Source organism: Lynx canadensis, chromosome B4, assembly GCF_007474595.2.
Source record: "Lynx canadensis isolate LIC74 chromosome B4, mLynCan4.pri.v2, whole genome shotgun sequence".
Lineage (NCBI taxonomy): Eukaryota > Metazoa > Chordata > Mammalia > Carnivora > Felidae > Lynx > Lynx canadensis.
The window spans coordinates 5,301,381-5,323,641 of NC_044309.1; the positions used below are offsets into that span (position 1 = coordinate 5,301,381).

The 22,261-nt window shown below is 46.6% G+C and overlaps 1 protein-coding gene across 1 annotated transcript in view; it reads right to left on the reverse strand.

Moving 5' to 3' along the window:
* The window catches only part of IL2RA (interleukin 2 receptor subunit alpha), a 55,501-nt gene extending 40,929 nt beyond the window's left edge, over positions 1-14,572 (reverse strand). The window contains 1 exon segment of the mRNA XM_030321113.1: positions 14,281-14,572. Within this exon segment, the coding sequence (XP_030176973.1) occupies positions 14,281-14,344 (64 nt within the window). The 5' untranslated portion in view covers positions 14,345-14,572.
* Between the last annotated feature and the right edge of the window lie 7,689 nt (positions 14,573-22,261).

Consider the following 22,261-nt stretch of genomic DNA (forward strand, 5'->3'; position numbering starts at 1 on the left):
CCACTTAAGGGCTTCTGTTGAGTTCAGTCTATGGACTCAGAGGGGGCCCCTCTCCCTCAGCCAGCGCTGGAGGAAACACAGCCTTCCCTGTCCCCTGGGCTCCGTTCAGGTCTCCGCTCTACATCATTCCCACCTCATATAAATTCTCAGTTAACGCACAAAACCAACGGTCCTCTGATCATTTCAGTTAGCAGATAGATGCATTCTTTTCAACAGAGACCTCAGAGTAAGCGGGCGTGACCACAGGCATGATCCTGCCTGGGCATTAATCCTGGGTGTCTTACAGAGCTTAAATCCGAGGTGGCTGCAGCTTTCCAAGGACTGGGGAACTTAAAATTTGTTACCAAGATCCCCGGGCCTTGGCACAATTGCTTGTGCTAAAAAGTGACAGATGGGACTCCTCAACGGTGTGTGGCGCCTAGCGTGCACTAGGTAGTCTTTCTTCCTGGCTTGAACCAATGCCTTCAGTCCTGCGTAGGAAAGGACTGGATGCAGGCTGTGAGCCTGCCGTCTCGAGGGAAGGTGACATGGCTTAGCACAGCGTTGAAGAATGGACTTTCACTCTGCTGTAGGGCAAGTATTTAAATATTAGTAAGCTCTAGATGTCAGGGCTGAAAGGGGGCTTTCAGAGCCTCTCTATCAATGTGCTCGCATGCATAGACAGTTCGTACTTCATCTCAAGAGTTACTGCATGCTAGGGGCGCCTGGGTGGCTCAGTCGGTTAAGCATCCGACTCCGGCTCAGGTCATGATCTCATGTTTGTGGGTTTGAGCCCCACGTCAGGCTCTGTGCTGACAGCTCAGAACCTGGAGCCCCGCTTCGAATCTGTGTCTCCCTCTCTCTCTGCCCCTCCACCGCTCACACACACTCTCTCTCTTTTAAAAATCAATAAAAATGTTTAAAAAAAAAAAAGAGTTACTGCATGCCAGATGCTGTTCTAGCTACTCTATACGTATGGACTTCCCTAATCTCCTATGAAGTAGGCTATTAGGGAATATTAGTGATAATTAATACAATTATTATATTATTATAATGAAAATATGATCAAATATATAAATATATACTAATTAAGATATATAGTATAATATATTAAACGATTAGTATTAGTATTATACTATTAGTATTAGTATAGTATTGATTACACTATAGTATATTAATATGAGTATAAATAAAAGTCATTTAATAACTAGCTAGGTATTAGATAAGTAGTTCTCATGGTCTCCCCTTTGTCGACCATGGGAGCAAGGCACCCGGAGGTCCGCGACCTTTCCAGAGTCACACAGTCTGTGGTGAAGCCAGGGTCTGGATCCTGCAGCCCAAGAGGAATGGGTACCCATGGCTGATTCTGTATCTCCTCCCTCTGTGTCCTGGCTGCACCCCGTTCCGTTGGCCACCATAGTCTGTGGCCTCCCGCCGCCCTCGACTGCCTCTGATCCGCATAGCGGGAAGGCTACGGTAGGGGGTCTTGGTGGGGGGTGATGAGAGAGAGTACAGAGCGGTTTGCTCATGTTGAGACGTGTCGAGGGCCAGAGTCAAGAGGGGGGCTCGATTAGGGGTGTAGGATTTTGCCCAGGTTTCCTGGGCAGTCAGGTGGATGGTGGTGCCTTCGGTGGAACAGGAAATAAGAGGAGAGAGGGCGGGAACGATTCTATGTGTATCGAGTTTGAGAAGCCTGTGAGACCTTCATGTGGAGGGTCTGCTAGGCCTTCGACCGTGCAGATTAGAAGTGCCAGCAAGTCACACTTATTGAGCACCTACTGTATCCTGGTTGCTTTAGGCAGGCCATCTGGTAAGCCTTACAGCCCCCCCATTGTGGGGCGTGTGTTATTCCCATTTCATTTCATTTTATTAAAGATTTTATTTTTATATATTTTTTAATTTTTAGTGCTTATTTATTTTTGAGAGAGGGAGACAGAGTGCTAGCGGGAGAGGGGCAGAGAGAGAGGAGGGAGACACAGAATCCGAAGCAGGCTCCAGGCCTCCGAGCTGCCAGCACAGAGCCCGACGCGGGGCTTGAACTCACGGACCGTGAGATCATGCCTGAGCTGAAGTCGGACGCTTAACCGACTGAGCCACCCAGGTGCCCCAAGATCTTATTTTTTAAAAGTAATCTCTACACCCAGCGTGGGGCTAGAACTCATAACCCAGAGATCAAGAGTCACATGCGCCACCGACCGAGTCAGCCAGGCACCCCTGTTACTCCCATTTTGTACCCACAGCAACTGAGGCCCAAGGAGCTTTAAACGAGCCGCCTGCCGTCAGCTCTTACCTAGAGTGTCTAAAGCACACATCGTGTTTTCCCTTGCCCAAGGCCACTCCGTGTTCTCCTGTCCCTTGCAGTTTAGAATCCAAACCCCTGTGCCTGGCGAGGCTTCCGCATCCTAGCTCACGCCCCCGCCTTAGAAATGTCCACGCCCGCTGCATGCCCCGTCCCTCCAGCCCAGTAGAGCTCTGTGCGGCTCTCAGCACCAACCATGTCTTTTGTCCTCATCCTGCTCACACTGTGCTCACTTCCCACCTTCTTCACTCCTGCTTCTCCCGCAGGCCTGCCTCATCGCTGTTCTCTGGGGGAAACTTCTGGACCCTACTGTCTGCTTTGTGGCTTATCCCTCTACACTCCCAGACCACCTGCAGTTACTTTTCCCAGTGCTTCCCACACTGTGCCAGTCCCCTGTGCGCCCCCCCTCGCTAGTGCCTGCAGGGAATGGCACTCGCCGCTTGTCTTGAAGGGAAGTTGAGTCACACATGTCCGAGCTAGGGTTTGAATTCAGGCCTGTAGACTCCGTAAGTCATGAGCCCTTTCCACGCTCCCACGATGCCGTCCAGGTGGGAAGAATGCCAAGCAAGCAGATGAGACGCAGAAGTTTACCTCCAGTAAGAGGAGAGGGCGCCCCCAGGAGCCGGGCTTCGAGACCCCAGGTGAGGAAGTGGCAGGGGAACTGCTGACCGGAGTGTCCTGTGAGCTGAGGACATGCGGACGGTCCCATCAGACTGTTGGCCGCCAGGCAGAGGAAATGAATCGTGTCCCCGACGCGGCAGGGGAGGATTTGAGCTCTTTGGTCAGGAAAAGGCAGCATGAAAGTGGCTTTCAAGGGAGTCAGTCTGGGGATGGACGAAAGAGTGCTTCAAATGCGAGACTCAAGGCTCGCCTAGAAGCCCGTGGCCCCAAGGACACCTGTGGACAGCTTGCTGCCTTTGCGGAGGGACGGAGCTGATAGCCCGTCTGGGGTGCATCGCTTACCGCCTCACCACTTGGCTTTCCTCACCTGTCCGATGGGAGTCATCACGACCCCCGTGTCGCAGAGCTGTGGCGAGAGTTCCTCGGGCTGGTGGGCACGGAGTGCACAGCTGGGTGTGGCTGGGTCGCACCAGCCCGTCGCAAGCCCGGGCCCGGGACCCTGGCAGAGGGAAACGAACCGACAGCCTGCCGAGTGAAAGGTGGCGACAGGCAGTGAAAGCCGAAAAGTGAAATAAATGGCAACATGATCGAGGCGAGCTGAGCTGCTTACCCTTTGCGGTCTCTGTGCTCCCCCGGGTGTTAGCAGGATGTCTGAGGAAACTGCCCTTTCATTTCACAAAGGGTTTTTTTTTTGTTTTTTTTTTTTTTTTTTTTTGTAGTTTGTTTTGCTTTCCACTTAAAATAAGGAGTTTCTCTTTACAAAGGTGCTTTTTTTTCTAAATCAGTCTCTGAACAGAGGTGTCACTACCACAGGCACCGGAAGCAGATACCGCACGGCCGCTCAGCTGGTTCAAGGCTCTCTGCCCTTCTTCTTCTTCTTCGCGGAGGGGAAGCCACCGCGGCCGGGACAGCTGTCAGCGGTTGTCGCCTCCTGCAAAGTCAGCGCCCCCAAAACTCCCGGGAAACTCACAGAGCTCCGAGACAGGAAGAGGCTGACGTCAACCTGAGTTTCAGGGGTTTGAGCAGAACTCTCAGCAATGATTCCTGTGCCCTTTACTTGGTATCGTGATAAACTGATCTTTCTCAGGGGAGACGGCCCAAGTTTTCTCCATGGGGCTCATTCCATTTTGGAACGAAAAACCCCCTTTGATGTGTTTTTAAGGAGTGCTTAGGTGCCTTCCACCTCTTCCTTAGAGAGGAGCGTGCCTTCTGGACGTCTAGGACCGGAGAACTGTTCACACACAGTTGGGGATGTCGCGGTTGGCCAGCACTGTCTATAAACATGCTTCTCAGATACTCGGGGGCTGTGGGAGCAATCAGTTCTCCACCTGCGATGTTCCCATTTTCTCCAGAAAGGAATTTTTAAAATGTTTTTTAATGTTAATTTTTGAGAGAGAGAGAGAGAGAGAGAGAGAGAGAGAGAGAGAGACAGAGTGCAAGCGGAGGAGGGGCAGAGAGAGAAGGAGACACAGAATCCGAAGCAGGCTCCAGGCTCCGAGCTGTCAGCACAGAGCCTGACACGGGGCTTGAACTCACCAGACGTGTGATCATGACCTGAGCCGAAGTCAGACGCTCAGCCGACTGAGCCACCCAGGTGCCCCCAGAAAGGAATTTCTTGAGCCAAAGAAAGCTTCTGCGAATCCTCTGTCTATATTACTGGAATATAATTGTAATTCGAAATTGGTGGTGTTTGATTTTGGTAATTTTAGTAATTAATGACCAAACAGTGCTCCTAGCCTTCCTGTCTGTCCCGGCTGTCCGCGTCAACACGAGGCAGTTACGGACCTCAGACGCACCGGGTCTGCGACTAAGCACAAGCATCGGTGTGTTCCATCCCTTTCTCTGCGCGTAGATCTTGGATGTCCCCGTGTGTTGTAATTATCTGTGCAAACCAATTTCCTCTCCTGCTGGACGAGGACTTCCCGGAGGCCAAGGACGGGGCCTACTCTCGTCTCTCCCTCTGTATCTGCCACACAGTAGTTGGCATTTGCTGAATGATTAATAAACGAAGGAATGAACACGTAACTGAAAGTCCCGCCACAGCCGAGATGGTCCCCCAGCCGCCTTACTGCTTCCCTCCGCCACCGTGGCCATCCACTGTGCCGTGGCGGCAATGTTTCTAAACTCCGAAAAACTCCACAGCAGAGAAAACTCCCACGATCCTGCCCCAGGGGCATACACCTATCCTTGCCTTTTTTTTTTTTTTTTTTTTTTATTGCTGAGAATACGAAAAGCAGCGAGGCTCTACAGAAGGTATCTATTTCTGTCCCAAACAGAAAAGAGTGGGTGATTCTGTGGGCAGAGATTCCTGAACACGGGTGGGTTTGACTCATGCCTGGAGGTGCTCAGAATTCCTCTGTTTTGTGGGCGGCTGGGGCAGACGTGGTTCGACTAAAGTGCTTTCTTTGAAGAGCAGTCAAAAGCGAGAAAGGCAGTCCAGGCTGCTCTTGGGGGCGGGGGCCGCGGGGTGGAAAGAGCCCTGGAGGGGAACAGCAGGATTCGGAGAATTTGAGATTCCAAGGACTCAGTGGGACTCAAGAGGTCAAGTCAGTCGCTTGAGAAGAGGAAGGGGCAGCTACAGGGCAGCCAGGTTTGGATTTTGTGAGCACAGACACGGTAATTCATGTACAGCCTCAGGAGCTGTGACCTTCTCATTGGTTCTTTGTCAATTTTTATTTTTTTTTTTCAACGTTTACTTATTTTTGGGACAGAGAGAGACAGAGCATGAACGGGGGAGGGGCAGAGAGAGAGGGAGACACAGAATCGGAAACAGGCTCCAGGCTCCGAGCCATCAGCCCAGAGCCCGACGCGGGGCTCGAACTTACGGACCGTGAGATCGTGACCTGAGCCGAAGTCGGATGCTTAAACCGACCAAGCCACCCAGGCGCCCCAAGAGAAAGGGAGTTCCTTTATCTCACATCTTTAACAAACGTAGCCCCTATGTTTTGATCATCCCAAACATGCATTTTCTGTATGTAAGTTTTATCTTTAAGAGCTTAACCTGTTTCTAAATTTTTTAATGTTTATTATTTTTGAGAGGGAGACAGAGAGAGAGTGCAAGCAGGGGAGGGGCAGAGAGAGAGAGGGAGACACAGAATCGGAAACAGGCTCCAGGGCTCCGAGCCATCAGCCCAGAGCCCGACGCGGGGCTCGAACTCACGGACCGCGAGATCGTGACCTGAGCTGAAGTCGGACACTTAACCGACTGCGCCACCCAGGCGCCCCTGTTCAATTTTTTAAAAGGAGGGTGAACTTCTTTATGGCACATGAATTTATGACCTTAGCGGCGCTTAGAAGAATAGTAAAGAATGCAGGCTCTGGAACAAGACGGCCTGGCTCAAATCCGAGCTCTCTCCTAGTCGTATTACACTAGGCAACTCAGTGAACCTCAGTGAGCCTCAGTTTACCAGGAGTAAAATGGGGATGATAATAAGGCCTACCTTAGTTTGAGGATTAACTGAAGTGACCCTGTGCCTTCACATGATACCTGCAAGAGGGCACACAGGCCGTGAACACGGACCTTGTTATTATGATTCGCATTTAAAATGTTTCTTGGAAACAAGCCTGAAAGCAAACGCCCGAAAGGAGGCAGGAGGGCGTTGGCATCCGGGGTCACGGCCCCGGCCTGCCTTCACCGGCCCTTTCCAGCCTTCAGCTTCACCCCTCCACTCCTGTTCTCTCCCCATGCGGGTGGCCTGGCTGGAGACCGGGCGATTCTCCACGTTCTTCAGGGGGAGAGGAACCGGCTGCCTCTTTAGAACTCCCTGTTTATTCTTCACAAACAGGCCGCTCCTCCTCCTCCTTTGGGAAAAAGCATTCCCGGCTCTGCCCACCTTCTCACTGCCTGTGGCCAGAAGCAGGTGGGGAGCTCGGGGGGAGAGCAACCCAGAAGGCACATCTCACCAACCTGCCTCACGCCTTGCACCCCGGGCAGGCCTGCGTAGAGGCCCAGAGTTCTGATCGGCACCTGGCTCCTTCCATCTTCCCAGTGAGGCGACCTTCTGGTCACGCCCCACCCATGCCACCCACACTTTGGTACCTTAGAGTCTTCTACTATCTGACATTCTCCTGTTTGCAGGATGGGGACATCGGGATGGGTTGTCAGGCTGCAAGCACCGAGACTCTAGCCTCATGGTCCGCTGTTAGTGCAGCTCGGTCAGGGGTGAAATTTGCATGTAGGGAAATTAGATCCCGGCCTTCCTGCCTGTTACCCGGGGACATCGTATGGTACTGGTGACCCCGATCCAACGATTCACCGCGTGAAAGCAGTCTACCAGACACCGTTGACATGTGTAGACACCGCAGGATTCTAGTGAGACTAGGGCTCAGGTGCTTCTCGTCTGAGCAGAAGTACTCATTTCTATCAGAGAACCGCCAGCCATTTGAGCCTCATTTGGTCAGCGCACACACAAATGCTTTATGTCTGCATGCGGTATGGGTCATTTATTTCACTGCCCCAGGAAACCCCTGAGTTTTCAGTCTGCTCCTAGTGGAGCGTGGTCCATGTAACACAACTTCAGCAAAACCATTAGTCAATACCAGCCTCTAACCCATGTCCTGATATTCACAAGCACAAATTCAGTCGTTATGTCCTAGGGCCGCCTTCTCTGAGAAGCCTTTCCAGACTCTGCAGGAAGCATGTTACCCTCTCTGTTCTGACCGCTGAGGCACATGCCTACTTCGCCACGCACAACTTTGCAATAGTTGATCTTAGGTCTCTCGCAACTTGGTTTTCCCCTGTTAGCGTGATTGAACCAGAATCTCAAACCCCACCCTAGACATCCTGAGTCAGAATCTGCTCCCTAACTGTATTCCTGGGTGATTTGTAAGTACGTTAAAATTTGAGAAGTACCGCATGAAGGCACCTGTTCTTAGTGAACAGAAACGAAATGACGGAATCAGCCCGACCATGGGAACCGTCATTCTGTGGATTTCAATCCTAACTGCATCTTAAATCATTTGAGGAACTTACAAAACAAAACAAAACAAGTTATCGTTCTGTCCAGTTCTCAGCCCCAGAGAGTCTACCCTAATCGGTCTGAGTTGTTCTTGGGTGGGGCTTGGATATCATTCGTTAATGCACCCCAAAATACACACTGGGAACCACCCTGTAAATCCATTTCCCAGTGAGCCTTGCATTCTCTCACTGATGGATGCAAATCCAAGAGTAACCAGAGAATAAGTCAAATAGTCAAAAACCATCTGAGTAATCTGAGTGGAAAATACCTAAAATACCAAGAGATGATATTATTGTTTGCCCCCAAATGGGTGACTTATCTGAAAGCCTGGTGGGGATTCAGTGTGGGGATTCACTGTTGGCTCTCCTTTAGCAGTCTTCTAGAAGGAACTGCTCAGCACATGTTTCATCTCCATTGTTAAGCCATGAACAGCTTGAGGGCAAGGACTGCACCCTCTGTCATCTTTGCAATCCCAACGCGTGAGCGGATGGATGGATGCATGTCGCTGAGTGTCAGTGTAAGGATGTGGGTGAATATTGGACTGGAATTTTAAGAGGATGGATTCTAGTCCTGGCTCTCCACTTTTCTTGCTTGCCTAGTGTTTTGCTTTGCCCTTGGCACTCTTTTCTTGCTGTCTTCCCTAGGTACTACCCATGCCTCTTAAGTTGCCTTTGCCAAGCCAACCACCGCTCCCTTAAACCAGGGAGGGTAACTTTCTGTGTCTCATCCTCTCTGTTCATGACTATGAGTGTTAAGATAGTAAAGAACACATTCAGAGGTCTTACTTACCTGGTGACCCTGACTCACAGACTATTATACTCCAAACTAGAGAATTACACTCCAAATTTTATATGTCTGTACATTTTTCTAAGGAGATAGTTAATAGATCTCGTCAAATTTTCTCAAGGTCTCACCACTCAAAAAAGATTAAGAATCAAAAAGGTAGATGGGTAGGGGTGCCTGGGTGGCTCAGTCAGTTAAGTGTCTGACTTCGGCTCAGGTCATGATCTCATGGTTCGTGAGTTCGAGCCCCGCGTCAGGCTCTGTGCTGACAGCTCAGAGCCTGGAGCCTGCTTCAGATTCTGTGTCTCCCTCTCTCTCTCTGCCTCTCCCCCGCTCACACTCTGTCTCTCTCTGTCTCTCAAAAATAAGGAAACGTAATTTTAAAATTTTTTTAAAAATTAAAAAAAAAAAAGGTAGGTGGATTCTTGCTATCACATTGTTCTCCCAGCTGAGAAGTTCAGGCTCTGTGTATAGGAGTGACAAATGAGTTGATAAAGATGCAGTGAGGTTCTCTGGGCCTGTGTGTGTGTGTGTGTGTGTGTGTGTGTGTGTCCCCCTTGGTGCTACCTGGGCCACTGGCTGACTCCACCTAAGCAGAAGTTTCCTGAAGAAGATATTAGGAAGACAGGAGAGGAGTAAGGTCTCTAAGGATCTCTGAGCTTTTCTCACCTGACACCTACCTAAACAAAGAGCTGAACAAGAGATGAGAGTAATCTCAGGATCTCAGGAAGTTTAGAGACACCCAGGAGCTCCTGGGGGCCCCCGGGTGGGCATAGAGCGATGCCATCATGGTGCACATTGTCAGCCTGGAGAGAAGCAGTCACAGACTCTACATCCAAGGGGATCAGAGGCTCTCACTTCAGCCTCCTGCCTGGTTTGGGAAATCTCTGCACCATATTTGACACCTGCTCGTTTAGACTCTGCCTAATGTCTTCCAGAGAAAGGGGGCCCTGAACTTTGTGGAGAGGAAAGGGGTGGAGGAACTTTTTACTCTGAATGCTCGGCTACTCGAAGCTCACTGTACACAAATAACCTATGGCTCAAGTTCTCCCTCTTCTGCCTCTCATGGCTGCGCAGAGTTCGGGGCAGGGAGCAGACAGTGGACTGGATTGTGCCTTCTCTCCTAAAGCCAAGAATCTGCGCTCGTGTGGGCTGTCAGCTCTTGGGTTGGAAAAATGTGAAAATCACATATCCTTAATTTCATTTTCTAGGAGGGGAAGTAAAACACAGAGGTTGGAAGGTGGCAGAGGAGAACCAGCCTGGAAGGTTGCTGGAGGGAGGCCATAATGTTGCCCTGTCCATCTACCCAGCCAGCCTGTGCACCCCTCGATGGCATCCCCCAGAAGTGGCCAGCCAGCCCCTCTCCCTGAGCATCTTCAAGGACAGAGGGCTTCTAACTTTTGAAGCCATTAGTTGAATGAAGACCTTTCCTTTTCTCACAGGGAATGGCCTGCGATAAAGAGAAGAGAGACAGGTCCCCACCCGTGTGAGACGTCTCCCGTGAAAGACAAGGAAATCGTTGAGGGGGAAGAGTCCCTGAAGAAGTGAGCAAGCAGCAGAAGGCCCTCCGCGGCCCTCTGCGGTGTTTTTGCCTTCGTGCTCACAATTGCAGCCTTCGCGAAGTAGTGGGTCGCGCCTGAGCGCAGTGCAGCAACTTTCAAGAGTTGGAATAACCTGCAATGAGATGTCAGGCGTTGGTACCTTGCCACCCAAGTGCCTCTTTCACCCAGACCGTGTGTGTATGTCTTCAGTCTGGAAACTTTTTCATCCAAAAATTACCCCAACTTGAACATGGCCTTTTAAGCAGAGCTTCATTTATTTCCTTTTCAGAATTTTTGACAGAGCCACAGGAGTCTCCAAGTCACCTCTGTCAACCTTCTCATCTTACAGAGAGAAACTGAGGCCCAGGGAGGTAGAGCAATTCATCTAAGCCATGCTCCTCCAACAATGTTAGGAGGCATCTTGGCTCACTTCAGCTCCCTGCAAAGTTTAATTTCCCTTAATCTTCTCTCCACTGACCTCAGAAGACACACCCCACTTTCTAAGAGAACTCCCTAATTTTTGAAGTTTCTAACTGGCCCCTGGGCAGTGAAGGGGACGGGGAAATTCACTTGAATGTCCACCATGTTGAGGGATGGCCTTACTCAAGGGTGACTCTAGCTCTTCCAGAAATGACTTCAACAAGACATTGCACAAAAGACATCGCTTCCAGAAAACTCAAGACTTAGCCAAAGAAATCTAAGATACTTCTCTTTGAGATGAGTGGGGTCAAGGGGTGGAGTTGTAGTGGTCAAGAAGAGTTCTTTGCTAGCACCTCTAACCCACCATGAGCAAAGTCACTTTTTGTGTGTGTGCCTCAGTTTTCTCAAATCTAAAATGGAGATCCAGGTCAAGTGTATCCAATCAGATTGAACTTCAGAATCAAATATGCTGTAATTGAATACTGGATTTCAAAGCTCTGAATGAAGACAAGTTATAACACTCTTACTCATTGCTTTTGGTGTGTGGCTATAATCCTTGGATTTCTTTGAGTTCAATAAAATGTTTTAAATTGCAAAATAGGGGCGCCTGGGTGGCGCAGTCGGTTAAGCGTCCAACTTCAGCCAGGTCACGATCTCGCAGTCCGTGAGTTCAAGCCCCGCGTCAGGCTCTGGGCTGATGGCTCAGAGCCTGGAGCCTGTTTCCAATTCTGTGTCTCCCTCTCTCTCTGCCCCTCGCCTGCTCATGCTCTGTCTCTCTCTGTCCCAAAATAAATAAACGTTTGAAAAAAAATTTATAAAAAAATTGCAAATAAAATAAAGTAAAATTAAATGGAACGTATGTACAGGTGACCCAGAGCACTGCCTATTTAAGATGCCATTTTAGAGAAAGTAGCAGCTCTTCTATGAGGTAGTCTCTAAGCTTACCAAAGTCCTATCTCCCCAAGGTATATCCTGAAGATGATCAATGTTAATTAACCATGGTAATAACACTTGGGGTCTAGAGAAATTGAATGATAAACATGGAGGATTAAACACTTTGTGTTTTAATGACAGATGTGCAGATGGGAAATTCCAGTGTGGGCAGTTGTCTTTAGAAGAAGGGATAATTAGACAAAAATATCATCTTTATGGGTTTCCACACTTTGGTGGTTTTTTTTTTTTTTTTTTTTTGAGTCTTGGGGATGAAGATTTGATCACAGAATTCCTAGAATGAAAGACGATCAAGCATAGATAAACTCTCAGAATTTCCCACAATTCTGAGAAAGGTGCCTTCACTAACGTGCCATGTTGGTAACATCAGGAGAATTCTCTTTTTAACCACATCCCAGGACCCAGTAATACAGAGATTAAAAAACACCCAGGTTGACTAATACATCCTCTGCGACTCATCACCATTTTAATTGGTGGCTTTGGAAATTTTCAGAATGAAAATCTGCCTTATGAATCAGCTAGAAATTGCATCTGTTGATGGTCTGTTGATTTTGTTAGAGACCTCTCCCCTCTGAGGAGTAAAAAGTCTTGTTTATTTTAAGACTGGGCTCCTCCTCTTGGAGAAGAAAGTCTGAGATGAGATTATTTCTTACCCTGGGGTGGTTCCTAAACTAGATATTAATCCCATAAACTCAACTTATTTCATCCTCATTGGTCACCAGGTTCTCATGTGCCTCTTGACTGGACTATGGAAGGGGCCTCCCAACATGTCTCTGTGCACCTGATCTCTCTCCACTCTGTGCCAGAGTCACCTCCACAGAAGTGTCTGCAGTGAACAGAAAGAGTGTAAATCAGGGAACCTTGGGTTTGAACCCCAACTCTGTCACTGTCTTGCGACTTCTGAGTTTTGGGTTCTTCATCCAGTGAGTTTGTGACATCCACATTGCAAAGTGGGTATAAAGATTAGATACAACTTACACGTCTGGCACATAGAAAGTACTCTATAAATGGTCATTTTTATTTTTGGGTAGTTTCCATTGACTACCAAATGAAGTTAAAATTTATAACTTGCTATCCAAGGCCTTGGATCATTCATTTGACCCCATCCTACTTTTGAGCCTTGATCTCCCATGTCCCCATATACACCATCCAGTGTCAGGGGGGCACAGTGGACCACTTGCTGTTCCCTTGTGCTCTGCTGTGTCTTTGTCACAGGGACCTTTCTCTCTGAGGAAAGTTAAAGCCTTAGGAAAATTTATTTACCTAAGGAAAGTTATTCATATCCCAGGGCTCTTTTTGCATGCTGCCATCATTTACAATCTGGCCCACATGGATCTCATCACATTCTAATCTGAAGTGCTGTTGTGATACCTGTGCCTTTATCTCCCCTGCTAGGTTATAAGTCTGTTAAGGACCGAGACTATGTCTTGTTCATTTCATATTTTCTACAGTGTTGAGAAGGGGATTAAGAGGTTTTTGAATAGATTTTGGAGACCCGAGTGAAGGAAAGAGTCCTCGTATTACTTCCACTTGCCTCACCTCCCACCAAGACCATTCATATCTTCAGATCACCAGCGACTGACAATAGCACAAGTTTACTTAAATGTGTTTCCCAGAGATAGGTCATGACTTATTGTAAAGACTTTTCTGTTCTAACTTGAACTGTCCTCCCACTTTGGCAAAGACCATGCTGAAACAGAAGTCATGTTATAAGCCTTTCAAAAAATCATGCCCTCTTCAACTCCACAGTGAAGAAATTCCTATCCCTGGGTCAGTTCACAGCCCAACATAATCTGGCTACTTCACCAAATAAGCAAAAAGACTCCTTAGATGCATCATCAGGTTTCACTTCTTACACATCTTTCTGTGGCCAGTTGGCATTATTATACATCTAGAAGTTAAGGCAATGAAATTGTAGACTTTGATACCTTATCTGTCTTCCTGGGTAAGCAAGGGAAGAAGTTATTAGAAAATTCACACTCAATTAGGAAAGGTGGTTTGAGGTAGAAGTTGGTGGTTTCTTATTTGTTAAAAAAAATTTCTTTGACAAAACCCATTTAAAAAGGATGAATGAAATCCAAAATTTGCACGTGTGTGTGTGTATACATACAAACACATATGTATACATGCATATATCCATATAAGACTATAAGAAAAAGTAGAGTTCTGAAAGCAAGTATGCTTATTTTTTCTAAAATTTCTATAACATTGCACGTGTAAAGAGCGTCCTAGGTATTATTTCCTGAGGCAGTATGTAGAAAAACAGCATATACATTTTTGAAGCCAAGATTTTTTGAGATCTTAAATTATCCTGATGTTTCCTATATTAGTTACTGACATCTCAGGACATTAACCTGGTCTTAGATTCCTAGTAGATTTTTAGATTGTTAGGTATGGCGAAAAAACTGTATCCATTGGAAAATAAGAGAACATGTCTTGAGGAATCTGCTCATTCCGTATTCTGTAATATTCAAATATCCCGCCACTCTATTCACCCCAGAATTAACAAGACTCTGAGCGACAGGAGATCCACCATCCCAGGCTCTGTGTATAGATCAGGGACGATTGAAGCATGACATGGGACCCTAGGGGGTCACGGACAAAGAATAGACCCCAAGATTCAACCCCTGTGTCTGCACTTTCTACTTAGGAACCTCCTGATTCTGGGCTGAGAAGAGCTAACATCCATGAGCCTTCCCAAGATTCAGAGGGCACCTGTGACCCTTACCTGTCACGTGGCCATGTACCACGACGAATGTGAGGATTCCCCACAGCAGCAGGCTTGGCTCCATCTTGAGGGCAGTGAAGAGAAGGTGTTTTCTCTGCAGAAGGCCAAGTTTCAGTCAGCCTCTTATTTGTATCATGCTGGGAGGACGAGGGATGAAAAGATCAATCCACTCAGGGTGTCATCATGCTGTGGTCCCTCTGGTCTCTATGACAGTCCGAAGTTGCTCTCTATAAGTATTAGGCTGCTTTGGTGAGCCAGGAATTGTGCCTAGCCCTCTCTAGTTTCAAATATAGGAAGTGGTTGTTAACCAGGTTTTTTTTCAAGTTCAATTGCTGGAGGTGTGGGTTGGGGGGGTGGGGGTGAGAAGGATTGGACTTCGTTTATGAATCCTTCTTTAGCTTCACCCAGAAAAGGAAAGGGAGATTCCCTGCTGCTGAAAGAGAGTGAGCACGCACTTTGTGGCAGTGGTCTCATTTAGTGTTTCATAAATTGACATCACCTTGAAATTGAGGTCTTCCCCCAGACTTGTGGCTCCCTGAGGATTCAGCAGGTGCCACATAGGAAGAGGGAGCCTAGTGGGTCTTCAGTATTCGGTAATTAAAAAGGAAGCAGAAGACTGACCCATATTCAAAATTCATGAATTGTCTGGCCAAGATCTATAATCAGTAGTGTAGTGGCCACAATTGTTTCACCATGATGTCCAGGTTCCTGAATGTGAATTGTGATTTTACAAGATATTTTGCCTCCAGATTTGTCTTTCTCTTAAAGGATCATACTAAAAGTGGGCTTTGGTTTTAAACTTTAGACTTTTTTTTTGCAAAATTAAATCATTCTTCATTGTTTAATTATCAGAGTTATCTTCTGATTTTCATGAAATGGTTGACTGTGTTTCCTATCTGGAAATTCACATCCATTAGCAATCATCTAATGATCACAGTATAATATGATCTTTTTAAGAAGTTTACTTATTTATTTTGAGAGAAAGAGAGCGTGAATGGAGGAGGGGCAGAGAGAGAGGAAGAGAGAATCCCAAGTAGGCTCCATGCTGTGAGTGCAGAGTGCAACACAGGACTCGAACTCACGAACTGTGAGATCATGACTTGAGCCAAAATCAAGGAGTGGACACTCAACCCACTGAGCCACCCAGGCACACTAAAATACAATTTTTAAAATATTTGAAAGCAAGTAAATATATTGACAAAAGGAAGACCATCTTTTCAACCAAAGCAGTTCATGGTTCCAATATGTATTATCTCTACACCCCTGACATTCTCTCAGAAAAGCACTACCTCTGAAAGAACCTTGGAATTCTGCAAATGAACTAAGAGTAGTTTCCTAACTAAGTACCAGAGTTTGCAGAGAAAACTCGTCAACTGATCTCTTTCTGGGAGTGGGATACTTATCAAAGCATGACAAGATTATTTTTTTAAGATTCCAGAGCAGGCTTCACCTCATGGCTAGAAACATTTCAACTGTGTGGATGAATGCAGCAATTCTGTTATCCCTGGAGTCTGTCCCAGTGACTGAACTGGAGGTTTTTGCTAGCCATAGTTATCATTGTATAGTTTTTAACAAACTTACAGAAAAAATATAATATGAACACTCCCTCCAATAACTAAGAGTAGTTGTCAGTGCGATGTTCTATTGCCCCCGAGTAGTTGAGTGTGTATTTCCTACGAACAAGGAAATTCTCCAACACACTACAACCATCAATCAGAACCATATTGATGCATTACTACCAGGCAATCCTTAGACCCAAGTTTCTCTAGTTGTCTCAGTAATGTCCCTCACATCAAAGGATCCAGTTCAGAATCATCTGTTGCATCTAGTTGCCATGTGTCTTTAGCAGGTCCTTTGTCTTGGCTTTCATGACCTGACGTATTTGAGGATTACAAATGAGTTATTTTGTAGATTATCCCTCAGTTTGGATTTATTTACCATTTCCTCACTATTAGATCAGGTTTTGCATCTTTGGCAAGAATAACACAGAAGTGGTGCTGTGTTCTTACCATCACACCCTTCGATCCCATTACTGATGCTGTTTACTTTGGTCCTTTGATTGAATAAAGTGGTGTTATCTGGGTGCCCCCCCGTTTCAAAGTCACTGTTTTCCTCTTTGTAATAAATATTGTGTGATATGATATAAATATCCATTATTTATTCACTTACTTAGTTGTACCTATGTGGACTCATGGTTTTTCATTTTATTCAGTGGGGTATAATCTATTATTGTCATTTCAATGCTCAAATTGTCTCCTGTTTGTCAATTGGGAGCCCATTCAAGCTGGCTTCTGTGACCTTTTGACGTGTCCCATCATTCCTCAAGTACCTCCTTGCTTTGGGGGCATAAAAAGATCTTCTGGGCTGGTCTTTGACTTTCTCTGTCCCAGCCCTGGAATCTGCCATTTATCCAGAAAGCTCTGGGTCCTTTAGAGGACAATAGTCTTGAGAAGCCAAGATGTGCTCATTGCTATTGGGGTACAGCTACTCCCAGGCTCTCCCAAAGGACTAAGCTAGGGGATATATGCATGTAAAATATCTGCATGTACACACATACATACACACACACACACACACACACACACACACATTGGCTCACTCATCTTTACATCTATATGTATTTCTATATCCATCTACACATACTGAAAATCATGAGTTCACACCGATACATCCCAACATCACAATTCCAATCTACTACCATAGGGCTGAAGTCTGATTTTTTTCCTTTCCTATATTTGTAACTCCCTTCCCTGATGGCGGAAATTTGGTTTCCATTATCTCTAGTCTCTTTACTTTTCGATCAGTCCCCCTGTATGTTATCCATCTCTCATCTCTCCCACCATCCCCTGCCCCACATGGATCTCCTCCTTTCCCTGCTCAGGCTCTGAATGCCTCTTCTGATACAACCCCCAAACACTGAAGGAATGACCTCCCCCTGATCAAGCTCTGATGCCCCTTACCAAGCTAGCCCCCCAAGTCCCCATGGATGTCCTTCTAACCCTGTTTGGGTGCTACAGTCCTATGCTGGGCCATTCCTTTTGGGGATGACCTCCTCCCCTTGCTTGAGTTTTGATACCAGCCCCATGTGTGAACCTCCTTTCCATTCCTATTGGGCTCAGATAGCCCTTGTCAGTCTGCCTGTCTTTGTGGACTCCTCTCACTCTGATCAGGTCCTGACTTCCCCCACTGGGCTGCTCCCTGTTGGGGACCCCTGCTGCACTCTGCGTGGACCCTGACTCCTCATACCAGACAGTCTCCGCATAGAGACACCTTCCTCACTACCTTTGGGCCAGGACCCCACCATTCTGCTGGGTCACTGTGTCATCTTCCACTAGAAACCACATTGTCTCCCTTGCTTTGCCCTGCCTGAAAGGTTTAGGAATGAATTGTTCAAAGAAGGAAGGATTGAAAAGGAAGACTAGTGGCTACCATCAAGAGTAAAGTAAGAAAGAAAATAAGGCCAAAATGTGGAAACCAGACAAGCTCAGAGAACGACCACAGATGTAATGAAGAAGCAAATAAAACCATGATTACCTCCAAGATGTTTAGTGTGTTTCACGTTTTTCTTAAACTCTAGAAGGTCTTGGGAATTAATTTTTTTGATAGAAAGTGACAATTATAGGGGCACCGGGGTGGCTCAGTCAGTTGAGGATCTGACGTTGGCTCAGGTCATGATCTCATGGTTCGTGAGTTCAAGCCCTGCGTCGGGCTCTGTGCTGACAGCTTGGAGCCTGGAGCCTGCTTCAGATTCTGTGTCTCCCTCTCTCTCTCTCTCTCGCTTTCTCGTTGATGGCACACTGTGCTGTGCAGAGACAGAAGACCTAGGGAGAGGAGAAGATGGTGGAACCATGTTGTCATGAATTATATACAATCTTACGCTGAGGCTCTATATACCATAGCTGCTGTGCTCAATGAATTTACAATCGAGGCGGAAAGACTCGTGGAAAGACTCATGAGTATCACTTCCTCCAGGAGGTCTTTTTTTTTTTTAATTTTTTAAGGTTTTTCTTCATTTATTTTGAGAGAAAGAGAGCACAAGTGGGGTAGGAGCAGAGAGACAGGGAGAGAGAATTCCAAGCAGGTTCCACATGGACACAGCACAGAGCCTGACGTGGGACCCAAACCCACAAACGGTGAGATCATGACCTGAGCTGAAACCAAGTGCCGGAAGCCCAACCGACTGAGCCACCCAGGCGCCCCTAGGAGGCCTTTTCTAATTCTATCTTCCCACTGTCATAGCACTTACCATGCTATACCATCATCCACTATTTAAACGCTATTATACCGCTATTTGTGAGGACACATATACACAAAAATATAACTAGCACATGATAAAGCAATTACAGACAAAGGCTTTGTGAGCACATGTCAAAGTTTTTTTCAAGCCTGTTGCAAGGAGGTGATTTCCAATTAGTCCAGTTCAAAGACCTCTTTTCTAGTAGACTTTTTTTTTTTTTTTTTTTTTTTTTTTTTTTGAAAGAGTAGCTAGATAACATTGATAGATTAGGCTCAAGAGAGGAACATTTGGTTAAAAGTAACCGAGTTCCTCACAGGACAGACGGTCAACTGTGCAAGTTGAATCTCAGTTTATCAGGAAATTGCTCAGCCCTGTTACCAGAAAATCTTGGTACTTCCCAGAAGAAACTGTTCCTCACATCAGACAGCAAATTTCTGACCCAGACTGCCTTATTTTAGGTTTGAGAGACAATTTTCTAATAGTAAAAAGGGACAAATACAAATGATCATGATTACAAGAACATCAGAAAGTCAGGAAGGAAAAATTTAGTGGGTTGATAGGGTCGAGAAAGGCCTAAGAATTGTACTTGAGAGGTAAGTGCTGGCTTGGTAAGTAAACACTGAGTTCTAACAGGGCGTGGTCTGCAGTTGACCAGAAATAGAGCCGTGCGGACGGGCAGTGGAAGCTATGGGTAGAAGTGTCAGTTGGATTCAGACTGAGGTGGACCGTGATGGACAGAATAGGATGTTTGGACTTTAGCCACTGAAAATGCCTAAGCAGGGGTGGGACAGAATCCAAGTGATGGCTGAGCTGGCAGAGGGGCTGAAGGTGGACAGGAGAGAGTAAAGATGCAAGGGAGATTGGACTCACAGAGATACTCAAAGAGATACTTTGTGACGTGTGCTCACAAAGCCTTTGTCTGTAATTGCTTTATCATGTGCTAGTTATATTTTTGTGTATATGTGTCCTCACAAATAGCGGTATAATAGCGTTTAAATAGTGGATGATGGTATAGCATGGTAAGTGCTATGACAGTGGGAAGATAGAATTAGAAAAGGCCTCCTAGGGGCGCCTGGGTGGCTCAGTCGGTTGGGCTTCCGGCACTTGGTTTCAGCTCAGGTCATGATCTCACCGTTTGTGGGTTTGGGTCCCACGTCACAGAGACATATTCCCCAGGCATGACATAATGAAGACCTGAATGAAGTGATATGAATTGACATGGCAAGGAGGAGTGATGTCAGCATATCTTGCAAAGGAAAAATACAATCTTATTACCCCATATCTGAAGGTGAGGGGTAGAGAATGGAAGTTATGAACTTTGGCAGAAGAGAAATTCACTGATGTGAGTCTCATCTTTTCCTTTCCTCGAAGATGCTTGTAAACAAATAGGTCAGCAAGAGGAGATGGACAGAGACAACAGAAGGTTAAATCAGGTGCTGGAGGCTGAGGTTAGGTGGGGGCAGGAAGGTGGCACCATTAATGGACAAGAGTTCATTGTTCTCTTTTGGTTGTGCTCTCATTCTCTCTATACTGGAAGGTCCTTGAAGACAGGAGCTCTGTTTGGGGCACTTATTATCCAGATTATCCTATACCTTGGTTTCCCAATGTCTTCCCTCACCCCACTAATGAATCGTTGGCCTGCAGCGGAAACTATTTCTAAGAGTCTAGAGAGGGGAGAAGGGGGGTAAGGGAGGAGCAGGAGAAAGGAGAAGATGTGGTCAGAAATCTACCACCCTCTTTCACTTCCCCCTCATTTATCGTTATGGATTGTCATTTTGATGGGCGTTTCAACAATGCGCCCAGTCCTAAGTGATACAGATTCTCCTTGGAAAGGAAGATAAGAGAGATGGGTCATGAATGACTGAAAGCAGAAATTAAAAGTAAGGAGAAAGGATGGGATGAGAAAGAAAGAGATGAGAAAGAAGTGATTGCAGTGAGGGATGGTGAGTCCCATTGGTGGTGAAGCGTGATAGCTTGTCGGCTCCTAATCATTGAGGATGGGGTCATCAGTTCTCCAAGGCATAGTTGATAGGGTAGGCATGATATGCACATCAGAGATGCCAAGGGTGAGAAAAATTGCCTTACAGGAAAAAAAAGAAATGGTGGACCAACAAAGAAGTAGAGATGACAGAAGGTAGCAGAGAAGGGGTTAGGAGAAAGTAAAAAATAAACTTTGGGGAAATAATAGGGGTAGTTGGCATCTGCTGTTTAAAGAGATTATAAAAGTCATTGGCAAATAATAGTTTGCAATTTGCTTTGCAATGCTAGCCCCTTTCCTCAACGTTTCCACAAATGGGATTGAGAATAAATCCCATTTTGGTGCCCAGATGGCTGGTGGGTTAAGAGTCAGACTCTTGATTTTGGCTCAGGTCATGATCTCATGGTCCATGTGTTGGAGCCCCACATCAGGCTCTGTCCTGACACTGAGGAGCCCGCTTGGGATTCTCTCTCACCCTCTCTCTCTCTGCTCCTTTTCCACTCACGCTATTCCCTCCCTGCCCCCGCCCTCACAAAATAATAAGTAAACTTAAAAAAAAAAATCCATTTCTCACTCATGCCTTTTGGAGTTGAATTCACTTTGAGGGTGTGTTAAAATGCTGAACACAGCTTTCTCTGTGACATAGAGGCAAGAAGGAAGGCTAGAGAACTCAGGAAGCCCACAAGGTCTCCCTCTTCTTTCCTGCTATCTTCTTTGTCATGTCATGTGTACTAATGTCTTCAACGGGGGAGTCCCAAGAAGGGAGAAGGTGAAACCTGGATAAAAGAATTTCACTTCGTGAAGTCATCCCTCAACAAATGTTGACTGCATCCCTACAATTAAAGCACTGTGCTAGGGTCTGGGACAGATCTAAGAAATTCAGACCCACTGTGAGGATGCTCACAGCCCACTCAAAGAGAAAAAGAAATGGCCTGTTGACAAGGGAAATGACTGGTGAGTTCTGCAGGGATCCTTTACACGCGCAGACGTGCCCTGCCTTTCCCAGCTGCACCACATGAAAGCAGCCTTGCCCTCTCATCTCACACTCCATTTGCTAGCAGAGTGCTGTGCTGAACTGTGGTTCAGAGTCAGAATCCAAACAGGAGAGGACTCCTGGCATAGAATGACCAGAATGCTGCTGGGAGCCTCTTGTTTGCATAGTTGATGTTCTTGTTCAGTTCAGTAAGAGGTTGTTTGGTGTTCCAGGCCTTTCTGACCTTTATCTCCTAGATATGGGTCCGAAATCTCCACTGAAGGTCCCACCATTTACTGTTTGTCCTACAGCCCATGTGCTCTTGGGGTGCACCCTTTAGTATAATTCAATTCAAGGAATACAGATTGGGAACCCAGGCACAAGGCATTCAGTCCGAGGTCTGGAAGACTCAAAAACAAAGAAAAATAGGGTTCCTGCTCTCAAAGAGCCCACAGTGTAATTATGGGGATTGGGAGCAGAAAAGCCCCCCAACTAACTGCAGATACATCTGTTAGATTGGCAGGCCCCCAAATAACAAATACACCAATACAAGAGAAGCTGGGGTGTGGAGGTCTTCAGCACATGCTTGTTAAGTGGGTGGTGGAGGGGTCGTTGGCGTCTGCTGTGAGTGACACCTCTCATTGTTGAGAGGTATGTCATACCATCTCAGGTTTTGCCCCAGTTGGTGCTGTACAAACAGACTTATTTCTCTCAAGCTGGCGTTGAGAGAATACTGCTACTAATTCTATGAAATCTACAGGTGCATCCTGTTATTGTGACACAGAGCCGAACG